Genomic DNA, 18,006 nt, shown 5'->3' on the forward strand with positions numbered 1-18,006 from the left:
AGCGCAAAGACCAGAGGAAGAGGGAAAGGTATTATTAAGAGCAGTGAAGTCTCCTGTTGCTGCCTTTGGCCAGCAGGAGGACAGGTGTTATCAAGATTAGCGAAGTCTCCTGTTGTCACCTTCGGCCAGCAGGAATGGCGGTGTTTGGCATCTGGCCGCATGTGTCGCTGCTAAGGAAGATCGTGGTGGTGTGCCATCGTGTTGAACCCAGAATTGCTTCGTGGGTATTCAGACACCTTGACTTAGCATCTCTAAGGAAGGTGGAAATATTTAGCCTGCTCGGTGACAACACCGTGGAAAGCTTGTTTACTGGCTGTGGTGGGTGGCCAGCCCCTGGGGAATGTCCTTTTCTATAGGTTGTAGGAGGCCTTTCTAACCAGCTGTTGCCACATGAAGAAAAGAAAGCTGAGGGAGCTTGTCCCCCACCCCACCACGCCACTCCTACTCCGTGGCACGTCAGTATTATTTGGAGGGGAGGCCTTGTTCATCACCACGCATGCTGAGAAGGCCTCCCTGTTTTGTTGCATAATAAAGATTATAAAACAATATTATTCATAGAATGAGGAACATCATCCACCAGAGGTTGCTCTAATAAGAGCAAGCCCAACTCGGTCAACCCCAAGAAACCGACCCCACAGAGAAGAAGTGCGCTGGTAGGCACTTGGGGCCCCTCCCTGGTGCTCCTAAACAGTGCGCCCAAACCCCGGCTGCCCCGCAGCAATGGACTATAGCCACACCTCACTGCCCACTCCTGGGTTAGCACTTTCCAGCCTTACCTTTCTCAAATAGCTCAACCTCCCTGCAAAAATAAAAACAAAAGCAAAAAAAAAAAAAAAAAATTGGAAAAAGAATGACAGGGGAAAGCACCAGCACTTCCTGACAGCATCCGGGACGGAAACGCCGGGTCGGAACTGCCTTGCCACTTCATGTCAGAGGCTTGTCTGCTCTGCGCAGGCTTGATTTGGAAGAATTCTCCCAGGTCAGGTGAAGGCAGGAGCCCAGGAGGGCAGTGTGAGAACCTGTTCCCGCCATGACTGCCTTCCAGGACGTTCCTGTAATCCCAGCTACTTGGGAGGCTGAGGCAGGAGACCCCAGTCTGTGGGACTTCCCTTCGAGGACGGGGAGCGCCATTTCCCATGCAAACCCACCCTCCTCACTGCCCTGTGCTGCAGAGGCTGGGAGGCCAGGAGGCAAGGAAGCCAGGAGGCTGACTGTTAGGGACCGCTTCCATGCCTCTGGCTTCTGGGCAGTTCTGCTAGTGCGAGACAGACACCACAGGACAAGGGTGGGAAGAGAAGTGTTGGGCTGAGGCCTTTCTGCTCACAGCCCCTGTCAGGGTACACCTCCCCACCCCTGCAGCCCCTTCCGGTCCTGTGACTCACCCTCCCCACCCCTGCAGCCCCTTCTGGTCCTGTGACTGTCCCTGTGCAACTCTTTGGCACTGGGAGCCAGGACCACCCCCAAGGCATTACATTGTGCCTTGCTGGCTGGGCCACTGACCCTCCAGCCACTCTACTATTTTGCAAACGATCCTTTAATTAAGCCCTCTGGGTTGACCCAGTTGGTATGACATCTGATTTTTTTTTTTTTTTTTCCCTCTGGGGCTTTGACCGAAACACGCTCCACTGCTGACATTAGTTTTGAACATCACACTGCTTCGTGGCACTGACTCGCAGTGAGGATTCAGAGACAGGACCGAAAGCGGCATTTCAGGGCTGTAAATGTGGCAGGTCACAGCTGCTTGGTCCCTTGCCTGGGGGCATCAGGGTAATTCTATTTTATCTCTGTAATAGGAATAACTCACTTGTACCAAGTGTTTTCTATGTACCAGGGAGAGTATGAAGGGATCAATTCATATTAATTTGTTGAATCTTAACAGTGAAGCAGAGGAGTGCCTGGTGTTTTCTAGTTTTTACAGATGAAGAAAGCTAGGTGTGGAGAGGCCCAGGGAGCTCCTGCAACTCCGCACGGAGTGGACAGGGAGGCCAGGTGTCAGCTGGGGTCAGACTGGCTCAGCGGCTGGTCCGCCAACCGTGTGGCACATGGCCTCCCCAGGAGCAATGCCTTCCTCCACCCTTCCAGCCCTCCACGGGAGCTAAGTCTGCAGACACCCACGTTCAGGTACCAGCAAGTGACATGGCCATGGGCCGAGCCACCCACACACACAGCAGCGTTTTCGTCTCAGACAGCAAACCTGACTTCCCCTCCTGAAAGACCGCTGGCTCTGCCCTGCAGAGAGAAACAGGAGCACTCATGGGCCCCTTGGAGTCTCTTCCAGATGAGCTCCTGCCCCCACAGGACCTGGGCCTGGGAGCTGCTTTTGTTTTCCTCGATTTCCCAAATGCCACCTCAGAGAACAACTGGTGTGTGGTGGTTGGTTGTTGACAGAGGTGCTCTGGGGGTTCCGCCAAGCAATTAAATGATTTTGAAAGGCATAACTAATATGTTTAAAATGTAATAAAAGCCAACATGCATGCTCAAATGTATATCAGATTCCAGTAAATGACCAGGACAGTGGCTCCGATAGGTTGAAATCCAGTGCGCCTCACATGGGCACATACATGCTAGCCGTTATTACAATTTAAAATAATTTTTAAAATAAGCAAGAGTTTAAGGTAATCTGTCTTTGAAAACTGTTTACAAATACTTATCACTGTAAGTCAGAATTTTTCTGAAGACTCACAACAAAAGAACACATAGAAATAAAATAGATAACTAGGGTTGATAGGGCAGCCATCTGTAGTCCCAGATTTTTTTTTTTTTTTTTTTTTTTTTTTTTTTTGAGACGGAGTCTCGCTCTGTCGCCCAGGCTGGAGTGCAGTGGCCAGATCTCAGCTCACTGCAAGCTCTGCCTCCCGGGTTCACGCCATTCTCCTGCCTCAGCCTCCCGAGTAGCTGGGACTACAGGCGCCCGCCACCCCGCCCGGCTAGTTTTTTTGTATTTTTTTAGTAGAGACGGGGTTTCACCGTGTTCGCCAGGATGGTCTCGATCTCCTGACCTCATGATCCGCCCGCCTCGGCCTCCCAAAGTGCTGGGATTACAGGCTTGAGCCACCGCGCCCGGTCCCAGATTCTTTAAAATAGTCACATTGTCCTCCAATTTCAGCTTACAAAATACATTTTGGAATTTTTTATTTAATTATTTGAATAGACAATATATTCTTGTGGTTCAAAATTTTAAAAAATTCATGCAGATACAGCAAGGTCTCCCCCCACCCATGGCCCCCCAGGCACCCCGTTCCCCTCCTCACAGGAAGGCAAGGCAATTAAATGTTTCCTCTTTCCTTCCAGGGTTATTTTATGCACCCACAAGGAAATGGATGTGTCTATTTGCATTCTTCTCTCCGTTTTTAAAACAAGGGGTGGTGTAGGATGCACCTGCTCCGCGTCGGCCTTCTTCACTCCATGTGTCTTGAAGATGGTCCCTGGCGGTGGAGGAAAAGCTTCCACTTTCTTGTTTGCTCCGCGTCCTCTTCCATTGTGAGAGCGATAAAACAGATTCATGCTTTATTGTGAAATCATATTTGCGGGAAAGAAATCTTCTACTGAATTTTTTTAAATAAATGTATACATGTGTTTTAACCGTCTCCAATTGCAAAGACAGGATCCCGGCCCAGAGAGACGGGATGCCCACAGGCAGCCAGGAGCAGAGGAGTTCGGGTACCAGACAGCCGGCTTCCCCTATAGGGAGTGCAGGACCAGCCTCCCAGGACCTAGTTAGGCTGCGGCATATGAGGGAATGTCCCCCACCCCTCCTTGAATGATTGTTTTAAAAGTCTCTACTTGAGAATGATGCATTTATGTTGGTGATAGAAACAGTCCTAGTGTACTAGCTAAAACTTCAGTAGAATTAAATGCAGCAGAAGGAGAGAAATTTTGTGTCCGGAAAGGGACTGTAACTCTTCTGCCTGTTTAACAACGCAAGCTGTTAGGACTCACACATCAAGGGCCACTGATGCAGTCAGAGCTGAGTTGTGGTCATGGCAGAGCATCCTTTAAAACTATAATGGGGTGAGAACTGGCACTATGGTGATTTTTTATAATGGTGACAGGGAGTGGAGGAAGGGTGACTAGGGGACAGATTACGAGCAGTGAGTCAAATGCTACCCAAGCGTTTAGTTCTCTAGAGTAAAGAAATAGCCAGGTGTAGTGGCTCATGCCTGTAATCTCAGCACTTAGGGAGGCTGAGGCAGGAGGATCACTTGAAGCCAGGAGTTTGAGACCAGCCTGGGCAACACAGCAAGGCCCCATCTCTACGAAGAATTTAAAAATTAGCTGAGTGTGGTGGCACTCACCTCTGTAGTCCTAGTTACTCTGGAGGCTGAGGCAGGAGGATCGCTTGAGCCCAGGAGTTTGATGTTGCACTGAGCTATGCTTGCACCACTGTACTCCAACCTAGGCAACAGAGTGAGACCCTGTCTCTAAAAAAAAAAAAAAAAAAAAAAACTAAAGACATAGAGTTTTATGCAAAGCTCTCTGCCTACAGACTTTGACATGGTAGAAGTTAAAAGCAAATCGCCCTCATATTCTAGTAGTAAAATGACTGCACATTCTCCAAATCGAGACTATTTTAAAATTAGGTTGAACTAATGTGAGAATAGTACAAATCATGGTTAGGAAGGTGTTTCTAATCGCTTTTCTTCTGAGTGTTGTTTGCAACATACATGTTGCTAATTTCCTGTGAGTGGGGTGCCTTCCTCCCACTGGTCCTGTCCCCACAGCAGGGCAGCAAGAGCGGGACTTAGGCACCTCCAGAGGGATTAGCCACCAGGGGCCAACAGTGACTTCCTGTTTCCAAGGTAGGCTTAATCATGACACCCTGTCCTCGGAAACCATATGTCTCCATGGGGTTGAAACAACTTTATCTGTTATCCTAAGACATCGGCTACAGATGCTGGGCAAGGGAAGGGAGCTTGCATATGTCTAAACAACAGGGTGGATCTGACCTGTGCACCATCCCCAGCATCTCTTGGTGAGAGCCGTGTGCCTCAGCTCATTTTGTGGCTGGTTTGTAATTCCCAGAACAAGGCAGGAGGTGCACAGTGGTTGGAGGCTTGCTGAGGATGGTACCCACTGAGGAGGGTGGGACACATTCTGTTACTCGGTTGCAGTTGCATGAGCTCCCTACACATGCTTCTCCACCCAACCTTATAACCTCTTAACTTTCATGTTTGAAGTCTTGTACTCCTTTTTTTTTTGAGACAGAGTCTCGCTCTGTCACCCAGGCTGGAGTGCAGTGGCATTGTCTCAGCTCCCTGCAACCTCTGCCTCCAGGTTCAAGCGATTCTCGTGCCTCAGCCTCCTGAGTAGCTGGGATTACAGGCATACACCACTATGTCCGGCTAATATTTGTATTTTTAGTAGAGACCAGGTTTTGTCATGTTAACCAAGCTGGCTGGTCTTAAACTTTGGACCTCAAGCCACCCATCTACCTCGGCCTCCCAAAGTGCTGGGATTACAGGCATAAGCCACCTTGCCCAGCCTGTACTCCTCTTTTTAAATGTAAATCTTAAGCTAGTTGTGAAAGAAAGGACTTGCCATGAATTTCCAGGCAATCTCAGACTATCTCTTGGTCGGGTGTGCGATTGAAGTGGTTGGGCCACCTGGGACCAGACTTTACTCAAACTCAAGGGTCCACCAGCAGATACTACCCGGAAGCCTAAAGTAGACCTCTCACTGCCACATGCTGTGTTTGTTCCAGATCATCGATAAGAGCAAGAGAGACCCCTCGGAAGAGATCGAGATCCTGCTGCGGTACGGCCAGCACCCGAACATCATCACCCTCAAAGATGTGAGTGGTCCTCGTGCAGCAGCATCTCCACTTCCTTCTGTTTCTTCAACTGGCACAAAAAAGCTCCCATTCACTCTAAGCAAGCTTTCTCACATCTCATGCCTGTCTGAGCTGTTTTCCACCACCCACATATCTCAGTCACTTGCAGCTGATTTGCTGGACGGTGTACTCAAGTCTTTTTGATAGCCACCGCCCCAGTCATGGAGGGAGCAAGTAAAACAGAGGAAGAGAGAGCTTGTGTGAATGACAGCCCACAGGTGGAGTCTCTCATAGAGGCCCATGGGCTGCAGGGTTTGGGATCCAGGAGCAGAGAGAGGAGACAATTTTCCTCCTCCACGCTCCAACTCCAAACTGATTCCAGCATTGTGAACCTAGAGCCACAGGGTATTGGGCCTACCTCAGTTTCCCTCATGCATAGTGATTGGTGCATGCAAAGGGTCTTAACAAGCAAGCTTGGCATAAGAATAGCCAGAGCGGGCCGGGTGCGGTGGCTCACACCTGTAATCCCAGCAATTTGGGAGGCATAGGCAGGCTGATCATTTGAGGTCAGGAGTTCAAGACCAGCCTGGTCAACATGGTGAAACCCCATCTCTACTAAAAATACAAAATTAGCTGGGTGTGGTGGTGGGCACGTGTAATCCCAGCTACTCGGGAGGCTGAGGCAGGAGAATTGCTTGAACCTGGGAGGTGAAGGTTGCACTGAACCGAGATCACACCATTGCACTCCAGCCTGGGCAACTAAGAGAGACTCCATTTCAAAAAATCAAAAAATCAAAAGAATAATCAGAGCATATTTTTAAATTGAATTCATGAGATAAAAGCCAGTATGGAGGAAACCATCGTTTTCTATTGCTTCTCTGAAGCAACAGCATGGCTGTGATACGTGACTTCGCCCTGGACTCTGCCTAGCCTCTCTGCGCTCCCAGCGCCTGGCCACTCAGTGCTGTCTGTGCGGCAGCAGCACAGACATCATGGGAAGCTGGTTAGAAATACAGAGGGCCAGGCCCCACCCCAGGCTGCAGGACCGGAACATGCATTTTAGCAAGATCCCCCAAGATTGGATGCACGTTACAGTTTGAAAAACACTGCCCCTGAGGCTCTGCCTTTGCAAGGTGCTTTGCCAATATTTGCATTTCTTAACGTCTAAATATCTCCTGGCAGGCCGGGCACCGTGGCTTACACCTGTAATCCCAGCCCTTTGGGAGGCTGAGGCAGGTGGATCACTTGAGGTCAGGAGTTTGAGTCCAGCTTGGCCAACATGGCAAAACCCTGTCTCTACTAAAAATACAAAAATTAGCCAGGCATGGTGATGTGCACCTATAATCCCAGCTACCTGGGAGTCTGAGTCAGGAGGAATCGCTTGAACCCAGGAGCTGCAGGTTGCAGTGAGCTGAGATGGCACCATTGCACTTCAGCCTGGGTGACAGAGCGAGACTTCGTCTCAAAATAATAATAATAATAAATATCTCCTGGCAGAGTCATGAAGCCATTCATCTCAGCTAAGGACACACCCATCTCGTGTGTCCCTACTCAGTCCCTGCTTAGCAGTGGATTATTAAAACCATATTCTTCCTAAAAAGAGCACATCTGGTATGACAGGAATGGCCATTCGCTTCTTCCCTGCAGAAGCCTTGTTTGCACTCCCATAGGACCCTGCAGTCCCAGCCTCTCCCCTGTGACTTCCTCTGCTGCCCCCTCTGGAGTAGTTGCTCTTTCACAGTAACCAGCCGCGGTGACATGCGGTGACGTGCGCGTCCCTGAGGCCCATGTGCGCCCCTTCACTCCACAGGTCTATGACGATGGCAAGTTCGTGTACCTGGTGATGGAGCTGATGCGTGGCGGGGAGCTCCTGGACCGCATCCTCCAGCAGAGATACTTCTCGGAGCGTGAGGCCAGTGACGTCCTGTGCACCATCACCAAGACCATGGACTACCTCCATTCCCAGGGGGTAGGAGCCGTGCCTGGGGCAGCCATCAGGGAGGAGGGAGCTTCAGGGAGGGAACCAAAACCACAAGGGTTTATGGGTTCAAGAGCTGAGAACGCAGATTGTCCTGGAATTCCTTCTGTGCCACCATTGTCCCTCTTGTGTCTGGAGGCTCAGCGACGTGCAGGGGAAGAAAATTTCTCTTTTCCCGGCTGGGCGTGGTGGCTCACGCGTGTAATCCCAGCACTTTGAGAGGCCAGGATGGGCGGATCATGAGGTCAGGAGTTCGAGATCAGCCTGGCCAACATGGTGAAACCCCGTCTCTACTAAAAATAATAACAACAACAGAAAAAATTAGCTGGGCAAGATGGCACACACCTGTAATCCTAGCTACTCAGGAGGCTGAGGCAGGAGAATCATTTGAACCCGGGAAGCGGAGGTTGCAGTGAGCTGAGATAGCACCATTGCACCCCAGCCTGGGTAACAGGACGAGACTCCATCTCAAAAAAAAGAAAAATTCTTTTTTCCCTCTGCCCATCTTAGTTCTTCGGTGGAGGCCGTATAGACAACACTGGCCAAAGACAGGTTAACAAGAGAAAAACAGAAGTTTATTAACATGTGCATCTCACATACACACGGGAGCACTCAGCCATGAATAACTCCAAGGAATTGTTAGAACTTGAGCTTATGTAGCATTTTAACAAAAGAACAATAAATTTGCCGGGTGCAGTGGCTCACACCTGTAATCCCAGCACTTTGGGAGGCTGAGGCAGATAGATCACCTGAGGTCAGGAGTTCGAGACCAGCCTGGCCAACATGGCAAAACCCTATCTCTACTAAAAATACAAAAATTGGCCAGATGTGATGGCACACACCTGTAATCCCAGCTACTCAGGAGGTGGAGGCATGAGAATCACCTGAACCTGGGAGGCGGAGGTTGCAGTGAGCCAAGATCATGCCACTGCACTTCAGCCTGGGTGACAGAGCAAAACTGTCTCAAATTTTAAAACTTTTTTAATTTTAAAAAGAAGAATAATTTTTAAAGAAAACAAAGAGAAAGGACTGCATTTCTAGGGCAGCAAACTGTGGGAAGCTAGGTCTATGGGAAACTAATAGACGATGAGGGCTAATTAGGAACATTTGTTATGGAGATCATTCTGGTGGTTTCTCCAGGCTGTAAGGGTCTAGAGTGTCCCTTCCGTCCTTCCAGGCAGAGAGGGCAGGAGGGACACCTTTACCCATTTATATCCTGCTTTTAGGTAAAGAAGGGGAAGGCAGAGGGCTTTGCTTATATCTGCATCTTTTCCGTTGTTTTCAGCTCAAAATAATCCTTATGGCAAAGCAGCATATTTTGGGGTGGCTGACTCTGCTACCCTTTGAGAGTCTAAAATCATTTGTACCAATTTTAGCCAAAAAACTTTGGCCTTAATCAAAAGAAATTGACAATTTTCATTACTTGCAATGGGTAACGTTGAATTCATTAACCAGTGCGCAGGGACGCTGAGGCAGGGATGGCGGTGATGCCTGAGGTTCACGTGGGCCTCACCGTGATCCAGGCTGCACTTCAAGCTCTTCATTCACTGACTCCCTAACCCTAGATCACACCCACTGTGCAGGCAAAGGGCACAGGAGTTTGAGTATCTTGCCCACGGTCACACATGAGTAGGTGGCCAGTGTGGTTGGACCCCGACCCTCTGGTTCCAGGCAGTGCTCTCCGTCCCAGCCCTGGCCTCACAGGGAGGCGGCTGTACCGTGTCACACGTTTCCCCTGTGCGCCGTCTCTTCCCAGTGTTTCTCCTGAAGCAGGAAATACGGTCTTAGCCAGCTGTGTGCGTAGTCCTGAGCCTTCAGAATGCAGTCATCTCCAAACAGGGGAATATTCTTCCAGGACCACACACTGGGTCTTTTCTGTGTGGTCACCCGGTGGTCTTGAGCATTAAGCTCTTCCAGGTTTTCCCAGTACAGTCAAACTCAGGGGAAGCCCTTCGGATGATGCTTTCTGCAGATCTGCTCATATTTAATGAGCGGAGGCAGTGGAAGTGAAACCACAATCTTTCATTTCCTTGCCGTCAGGACCTCTGCAAACCAGGCCTGACTGCTGGAGTGTGTCCCTTTAATTCCCTTCTACATCCTCCCACTGGATTTTATTAGGACAATTGAGGCGTTCAGGATCCAAGCTGTACAAAGACATGCCACATGTCCTTACAATGGCCCTCTGTCCCCTCAGAACACATTGCTTTCTGCCCTAAATAGCCGCTTTGCTTTGAGGTGCGCTGGCCCCACCATCATTGCAGCCAGCGCAGTCCTCCCTGGGAGGCCTCAGAGCATGATTGCAGAGTGACTGCATGATCACGTGGCCCCGGTCCATCTCCCCCACGAGGTGGTGCGCCCAGGACAGCAGGTGCCTGATCTGTGCCACTCACTGGCGCTGCTCCAACACCTGACAGTGCATGGGGGTGGGCACACAGGGAATAATTACTGAATGAATATCATCTTTAAAATGCTTTTCATTCCCATCACCAGAGCTCACCACATTTCCTTTTATGTGGCAGCTCCAGTAAGCTGCAGCCTCATCTTGGAGAGGTGCTCACTTATTTACTCAAATATTCATTCACTGTAAAAGCAGGTGACACAAGGGGCTCAGATGTGAGTGACTATCACAGAAGAGGAGAAGGTGGGGGGCCCTGTGGAGAAGACAGCAGCTGTTGACACTGCTGGCCTGCTGCCTCCTTGCAGGACCTGCTGGGAAGACAATTCCCAAAGGCACCCTCCCCTCCTAATGCACCTGCCCTCCCTCTCCTGCTCAGTTCTCGGCCCCCAAGTAGGCACCGTGCCTTCTGTCTTGCAGGTTGTTCATCGAGACCTGAAGCCGAGTAACATCCTGTACAGGGATGAGTCGGGGAGCCCGGAATCCATCCGAGTCTGTGACTTCGGCTTTGCCAAGCAGCTGCGCGCGGGGAACGGGCTGCTCATGACGCCCTGCTACACGGCCAACTTCGTGGCCCCGGAGGTGAGCATTCCCAGCCTGCAGACCCAGGCCCCTCCGTCCGCAGAGACGCTCTGCCCCTCCCACTGCAGAGCCACTGGACAGCGGGGACAGCGGGGACAGCAGAGGCGGCTTGAGCCGCGTCAGCAGTGGTGTTGGGAAACAGAAATGAGAACCTTCAGTCTCCTGGGCCAGAGGCCAATCTTGCTTAAACACAGTTGTTCTTATTCTCATTTTCCCACTTGAAAAAACTTTTCAACAGTAACATTTTTATGTAAAATTGTCTTCTGTAGACAATTTGGATGAAATCTCCATATTTATTCCAAGTTAGAGAGATGATACTGTAGTCTCCTTATACAACCAGGACAGAGCTGCGATTCACCTGGGATGGGAGATGGATCCGTCACAGCGCAGGGAGCAACTAAGTTTACGGATTTCCTCTGCACCCCAGTTCTCACTGCAGATTGGTTCCCCGGCAGCAGCAAGTCAGCAGCTGTCAGACTGCGAACCGCAGGGCTCCAGGGTGATTTACCACGGAACGCTCACGTTGGTCAGGGTCTGTGTCTGCTCCCAGCCCCACTCAGCAGCTGTCAAGGCACCCGGTGAACTTCTCTCTCTTTTCACGTTTCCCAGGAACAAGTTCCATTAGGTTCTGAAGTCAAGGATGTATTTATAAAGCTAAGCCCAATTTCTTGCCTTTGAGAAAAGCCACGGAATCTGATCCGGTGGTAAAAAGAGGAAGGGAAGGGCGGTGGCTGATGCTGCCGGTGGGATGGGGGAGGAGGGAACTGGGAAGGAAGGCAGACTTCAGAGTCTGTGTGGATCCCGCGGGTTCTTGATGGAACCGGACCAGAGCTGCTCCGGTGGGAGGGGCGTCAAGCGAGCAGCCAGGCCTGAGGCGCCTGGCATCTCGTGGGGGTCTTGGAGCTATTTGAGAGGTCACCCAGGGCCACTGGTGCATGGTAAAGATGCTTCTGCATGCTGAGACATGAATGGACGTGCAGCCAGGGGCTGGGCTGAGAGGCTGTTTTAGGTTATGCAGGGGTTATCCAGACACGTGAGCAACCTGTGGCCCCTTTAAAAATAACCAGGTTTGGCTGGGTGTGGTGGCTCATGCCTACAATCCCAACACTTTGGGAGGCTGAGGCAGGTGGATCACCTGAGGTCAGGAGTTGGAGACCAGCCTAGCCAACATGGTGAAACCCAGTCTCTACTAAAAATACAAAAATTAGCCAGGTGTGGTGGTGTGTGCCCATAGTCCCAGCTACTCGGGAGGCTGAGGCCGGAGAATTGCTTGAACCCAGGAGGCGGAGGTTGCAGTGAGTCAAGATCACGCCACTGCACTCCAGCCTGGTTGAAAGAGCAGGACTCCGTCTCAAAAAATAAAAATTTAAAAAAAAAAAAGGAACCAGGTTATAAGTCTCTGTTCTTGCCTTACTTAATCAACATTAATATTGGTAATATTACAGGGGAGGAAAATCACATTTTCCTCATCCCTCATAAGTTCTTAGCTGGACCAGACCCCTGTGACAAAAGACAGATTAACAAGAGAAAAAGAAGTTTACTAACACATCTTCTGATGTTTGCATGGGAGATGCCCAGGGAATGAGTCGTTCTGACAGAGGTGGCTTTGAGTCCAGCCTACATGACATCTTCAACAAAGAATAGAGAATTTTTAGAGACCTGGCAAGACAAAGGAAGAGGGCTTTGGGTCTCCAGGGACTGCAGCTTGGGGAGGTACAGGGCTGGCCGATGGAGGCTGGTTCTATATGGGACCACATGGGTCCAAAGCTGTCCCTAGGGAAAGCCTTTGTCCTCTCTGGTGGGGGGTTGGTACCTTTTGTCTTAATCCATGTCCTGATTTTAGACAAATGGAAGACACAGAGCGCTCCTGCATCTGCTTCTTCTTAGGTATCTTCAGCTCAGCGCCCCTCACGCCTATGCAGCATATTTTGGGGTAGCATATTCTGGTCTCCCACAATATTGATTTTATTGATTACAGAATGCCCTAGGTTGTGATACTCCTTTGCCATTTACAAAGCACTTTTACCAACTTTTTTTTTTTACTTTTACTCTCATCCACCATACGAAGTAGGCAGGGTATAATCTATTAACCATGTTTCGCAGATTCAGAAAGCACAAGCTCCGTGTGTGTAAGTGACTGCTGAAGGCTGCCCAGCTGATGGATTAGGAAGTGAGGCTTGCACCATGAGCACCATATTCATTCAGCACGTGCTGGCTGGTCCCCTCCATGGTGCAGGCTCGCACACGGTGGCAGCAATACAGAGAGGAAAGGACAGGCTCCTCGCTCTCATCTCTATGGAAATTGAGCCGAGCTCTCCCGACTCAATATTTAATGCTAAATCCAATCATCTGCAGTAATCCATGAGCACTGATGCGGCTTCCTTTGTTGTAACTCGACTGTAACTATCTCAGAGGATTGCCCTCTACTGAAGTATGTAATCCTAGCATGCATACAAGTTTTGCTGCTTTAACAGTTCTTCAGAAAAATTAAACATTATCATGTAGCCCGGAATGGAACTTCTGGGTATACACCCAAAAGACTTGAAGGCAGGAACTCAGACAGACATGTGTCCACCCATGTTCACAGCAGCACTATTCACAACAGCTGAAAGGTAGAAACCACACGGGTGTTACTAAGTGATATTAGCCAGTCACAGAAAGACAAACATTGCATGATTCTACTCATATGAGGTCCCTAGAGGAGTCAGATTCATACAGATGGAAAGTAGAAGGGTAGGTGTTAGGAGCTGGGGGACAGGGAATTGTTGTTTAATGGGGACAGTTTCAGTTTGGGAAGGTGAAAATGCTCTATGGATGGATGGTGGTGGTGTTGGCACCATGATGTGAATAAGCTTAATGCTACTAAACTGCACCTAGAAAGGGCTTTGATGGTCAATTTTATGTTTTACGTATTTCGCCATAACAGAAAAATCCTTCTGCCTTAAAAATTAAGGCCCTCCTTTTTAGCCTGTCTGTCATGTGTCTGGCAAGAGCACTGGTTCACCATGTGGCTGTCCTGGGAGGAGTCCTACTGCAGTACCTTAGGGTTGGCTTTGCATTAAGAAACAGTGGTCACACCGAAGACACAGCACTGTCCTCCTCCTAGTCCCCAGCTTGCTGGCATAGGATGCCGCTGGAGAAATGTGCTGTCAACCTGAATGTCCTTCGTGAAGGGCATGCCGGTGTCCTGTCGTTCCCTCCTAGGTCCTGAAGCGTCAAGGCTACGATGCGGCGTGTGACATCTGGAGTTTGGGAATCCTGTTGTACACCATGCTGGCAGGGTAAGCAGTCGCCTCAAACAGGTGTCAGGAGGAGACACGGGGCAGCAGCCTCAGTGACTGGTCTGTTAGGGGACCAGGGCCAGCCCTGTCCTAGTGTGCACATGTGGGCAAACCCAATGCGTATGCAAACACTCCCAGACCCTGAGTGAACACTCGCAGACTTCCTTAGCCCCTCAGGACAACTGGACAAGAGCAAGAAATGTAGCCACACATTTTCTTTAAACTCAGCTCATGAACAAAACATCCCACATTTTGCCAGCATAGTCCCCATTCTCTCTGCTGACCCTGCCACTGTCTTAAATGGTAGCAACAGATGTGCCTTCCAGACATCCTCTTAAACCAGAAGCATCCATAGCAGCTTCAGGGTCAAACAGTGTCTGTACCTGGCTTTCGTGGTTGTGAGTCATGCATGGGCCGGTTCATTGTGGTGAGACACGTGGTGTTACAAAAAGTGGCCTGGGCCTGCCATCCAGACAGCTAACTTCCCTCTGAGCCCCACTCGCCATTAGCCATGACTCTGGGCTAAACACTTGAACCTGTACCGGCCTCCCTTCCCTCTCCCCTGAGTGAGAAGAGGACACACCGTGGCTGCTTCTAGGCAGGAAGGTCTAGGATCCTACAAGATCCGCTGGTTCCTATTACGTTTATTAAATACTTGGAGGCAAAAAGAAAAGAAAAGAACCCTAGACCATCCAATCCTGTTTGCTCTAGCAAAATGGCCTGAATGCCCCCTTGAGAATGAATGAGCTCGGCCTGCTTTTCACGTATTTCATCAATAGGTAGTGTCCACAGCAGAAGAGTAAATCAGGTGCCTGAAGCCGCACCCCGAGGACTGCAGTAGCAAAGGAAGAAACCTCAGTTTCTTACCAATGCCACAGTCAGGTTATTTTGTGATGCTTCTAATACTCACTTTGCCTATATGGAAAACTAGATCACAAACTTTCCCACTAGAGGAAGCGCTGGCAGCACACATATCCTTCCTTTTCTAGGAGTGTGTGGGTGTGTGTGAAGGTGGGACACCAGGAATACCTCCCACACGTTGGAATACGGTCAGGGCTGCACCAAGCATGTATGTGTATTCATGCATACGCTCTGCATTTGCAATGGAGACTCAAAAAGTTAACTTGTCAAAGAACACAGAGTTGGTAACACATCCACCATGGGTCTTTCAGACTCCACGTCTCAGGCTCTCTTGCATGATGCTACACCGTCACCATGGAAACCATGGCACCAGGCAGCTCACTAGGCCACCCCGTCCCAGTTTACCTGGGTCCAGAGGGGATACAGCACAGGTCTCACAGGGCTCTCCCACTTTCCCATCAACCTCTAGCCACCCAATGGCTAAGGAAGGAAAACGGGCATAGTGTTAAGAGGTAAGTTCCGAGTTCCGCTTTCCCGTGAATCCTGGCTGCAGAGCAGAGGAGGGGGAAGCAAAGCGCTGTTCTTTTTAACAGCCGAGGGGTGATAGCAACTTGAAAACTTTATTTTAGGTTGTAAAATGGAAGCTCATTACCACAAATTGTCTAATTATACAGATTTACCCCTTTTGCAAATGGGCCAGACGATACCCCTGAGGAGATTTTGGCACGGATCGGCAGTGGGAAGTATGCCCTTTCTGGGGGAAACTGGGACTCCATATCTGACGCAGCCAAAGTGAGTACATGTCCCAGCGTCGCTTTTAAATATTCAGATTCTGAAACAGCCATATTATTTCTGAGGAAGCCAGTGGATAGGTTTTATATAAGTAGTGTAGGTATTTTATTCTCAGCATCTTTTTTTTTTTTTTTTTTTTTCTTGAAATGGAGTCTCACTCTGTCTCACCTAGGCTGGAGTGCAGTGGCACAATCTCAGCTCACTGCAGCTTCCGCCTCCTGGGTTCAAGTAATTCTCCTGTCTCAACCTCCCAAGTAGCTGGGACGACAGCTGTGTGCAACCACACCTGGCTAACTTTTTTGTATTTTTAGTAGAGACTGGGTTTCACCATGTTGGCCAGGCTGGTCTCGAACTCCTGACCTCAAGTGATCCACCCACCTCGGCCTCCCAAAGTGCTGGGATTACAGGTGTGAGCCACCACGCCTGGCCTTATCCTCGGCATCTTTTAAGCCTTTCATCTAAAAACATTATTTCCAAAAACATTTTTAGCATGTTCACATTTTCTAATGTCTTGGTATGTTATACAGGGTTCTCCAAAGAAAAAGAACGCGTGTGTGTGTGTGTGTGGTGTGTGGAGAGAGAGAGAGATTTATTTGTAAGAAATTGGCTCACGTGACTGTGGGGACGGGGAAGTCTGTGACTGCGGGGCAGCCGGCAGGCTGGAGCCCCAGGGAGGAACGGATGGGGCAGTTGCCCAGCACAGGCCGTCTGCCACAGAACTCCCTCCTCCTCAGGGGAGCACAGTCTTTTTCCTAAGGAGGCCTTCCACTGACTGGATGAGGCTGACCCACATTGTAGAGGGTAACTGCTTTACTCAAAGTCGACTGACTTAAGTGTTAACCACATCTGAAAAAAACCTTCACAGCAACATCTAGACTGAGTAACATAACCCAGCCATGTTGACACATAAATTTAACCACCACGCTTTTAGCAATATTGCAGAATGATTGCCCTGCATGTTCATAAACCAACCAAGTAGAGCTGTGGTTCAGAGATGTACTTCTATTCTTATAAAATACTTGGAGTTTGGCCTTGTCTGCAGTCCACACAGTTTATAACCTGCCTTATTTCCTTTGACCATCAGGCGGTTTTTTACTTGGCATCATCAAATTCCTATCTAATCCAATAGTAAATCATAATCCAGCCACTGGTAAGCAGCACCAACAGCTGTTTCCAGTGTTCATGTAAAAGGGCTGGAAGAGAAGGAGTCAGGGGCTCTGATTCCAATTCTGCTGTTGTCATCTCAGTGCAACTTCATGCAGTCAAGGTGGAGGTGACGATTGTGGAGATGATGGTGGAGGTAATGGTGGGAATGATGATGGAGGCGATGGTGTAGGGATGGCAGAAGTGGTGGCAGTGGTGGCGACAGTGATGATGGAGGTGGTGGTGAAGGCATGGTGGAGGGGATAATTGTGGAAATCATGGTAGAGATAGTGGCAGGAGTGATCATGGAGGTGATGGTGGAGGTGATGATGGTGGAGATGATGGTGGAGGTAATGGTGGGAGTAATGATGGATGGCAAAAGTGGTGGCAGAGGTGGCAGCAGTGATGGTGGAGGTGATCATTGTGGAGGTGACAGTGGGAAATGATGGAGGTGATGAAGGGATGACAAAAGTGGTGGCAGAGGTGGTAGTGATCATGGAGGTGATGGTGGGAGTGGTGGGAGATGATAGTGAGAGGTGATGGTAGTGATTGTGGAGGTAATGGTGGAGGTGATGGGGATGATGGTGAGGGTAATGAGGGTAATGGCACAGATGATAGTGGAGGTGATGGTGGAGATAATGGAAGGTAATGGTAGAGATGATGGTGGAGGTGATGGGGAAGCATGGCAAGTGATGGTGGAGGGTGATGGTAGAGGTGATGAAGGAGGGATCGCAAGGGTGATAGTGGAGGTGACGGATAAAAATGGTGAGGGTGATGTTGGAGGTGGTGGTGAAGATGATGGCTACGGTGATGGTGGAGGTGATGGAGGAAGGATGGCTAGGGTGATGGAAGTAGTGATGAAGATAATGGTGACAGTGATGGTGAAGGTGATGGTGAGGGTGATGGTGGGGGTGATGGAGGTAGGATGGTGAGGGTGATGATGGAGGTGGTGAAGATGATGGTGAGGGTGATTGTGCAGATGATGGTGAGGGTAATGGTGAGGGTGATGGAGGAAGGATGGTGAGGATGATGGTAGAGGAGGTGATGAAGATGATGGTGAGGCTGATGGTGGGGGTGATGGAGGAAGGATGGCAAGGGTGGTGGTGGAGGTGATGGAGGAAGGATGGTGAAGGTGACTGTGCAGGTGATGGTGAGGATGATGGTGGGGTGATGGTGAGGGTGGTGGTGGGGGTGATGGAGGAAG

The 18,006-nt window shown here is 49.7% G+C and overlaps 1 protein-coding gene and 1 long non-coding RNA gene across 8 annotated transcripts in view; one reads left to right on the plus strand and one right to left on the minus strand.

Moving 5' to 3' along the window:
• The window catches only part of RPS6KA2 (ribosomal protein S6 kinase A2), a 452,599-nt gene that overhangs the window by 427,645 nt on the left and 6,948 nt on the right, over positions 1 to 18,006 (plus strand). For all 7 annotated transcript variants that reach the window (XM_015137669.3, XM_077999204.1, XM_015137670.3 and 4 more), the window contains 5 exons: positions 5,702 to 5,791; positions 7,581 to 7,739; positions 10,564 to 10,725; positions 13,930 to 14,006; positions 15,542 to 15,659. In XM_015137669.3, the coding sequence (XP_014993155.1) occupies positions 5,702 to 5,791; positions 7,581 to 7,739; positions 10,564 to 10,725; positions 13,930 to 14,006; positions 15,542 to 15,659 (606 nt within the window). The remainder of the gene's footprint in view (positions 1 to 5,701; positions 5,792 to 7,580; positions 7,740 to 10,563; positions 10,726 to 13,929; positions 14,007 to 15,541; positions 15,660 to 18,006) is intronic.
• Positions 3,118 to 4,421, minus strand: LOC144340246 (uncharacterized). Its single transcript, XR_013416138.1, has 2 exons — positions 4,296 to 4,421; positions 3,118 to 3,472 (listed from the first exon to the last, which is right to left on the minus strand). It is a non-coding gene; the product is annotated as an uncharacterized LOC144340246 (long non-coding RNA).

Source organism: Macaca mulatta, chromosome 4, assembly GCF_049350105.2.
Source record: "Macaca mulatta isolate MMU2019108-1 chromosome 4, T2T-MMU8v2.0, whole genome shotgun sequence".
Lineage (NCBI taxonomy): Eukaryota > Metazoa > Chordata > Mammalia > Primates > Cercopithecidae > Macaca > Macaca mulatta.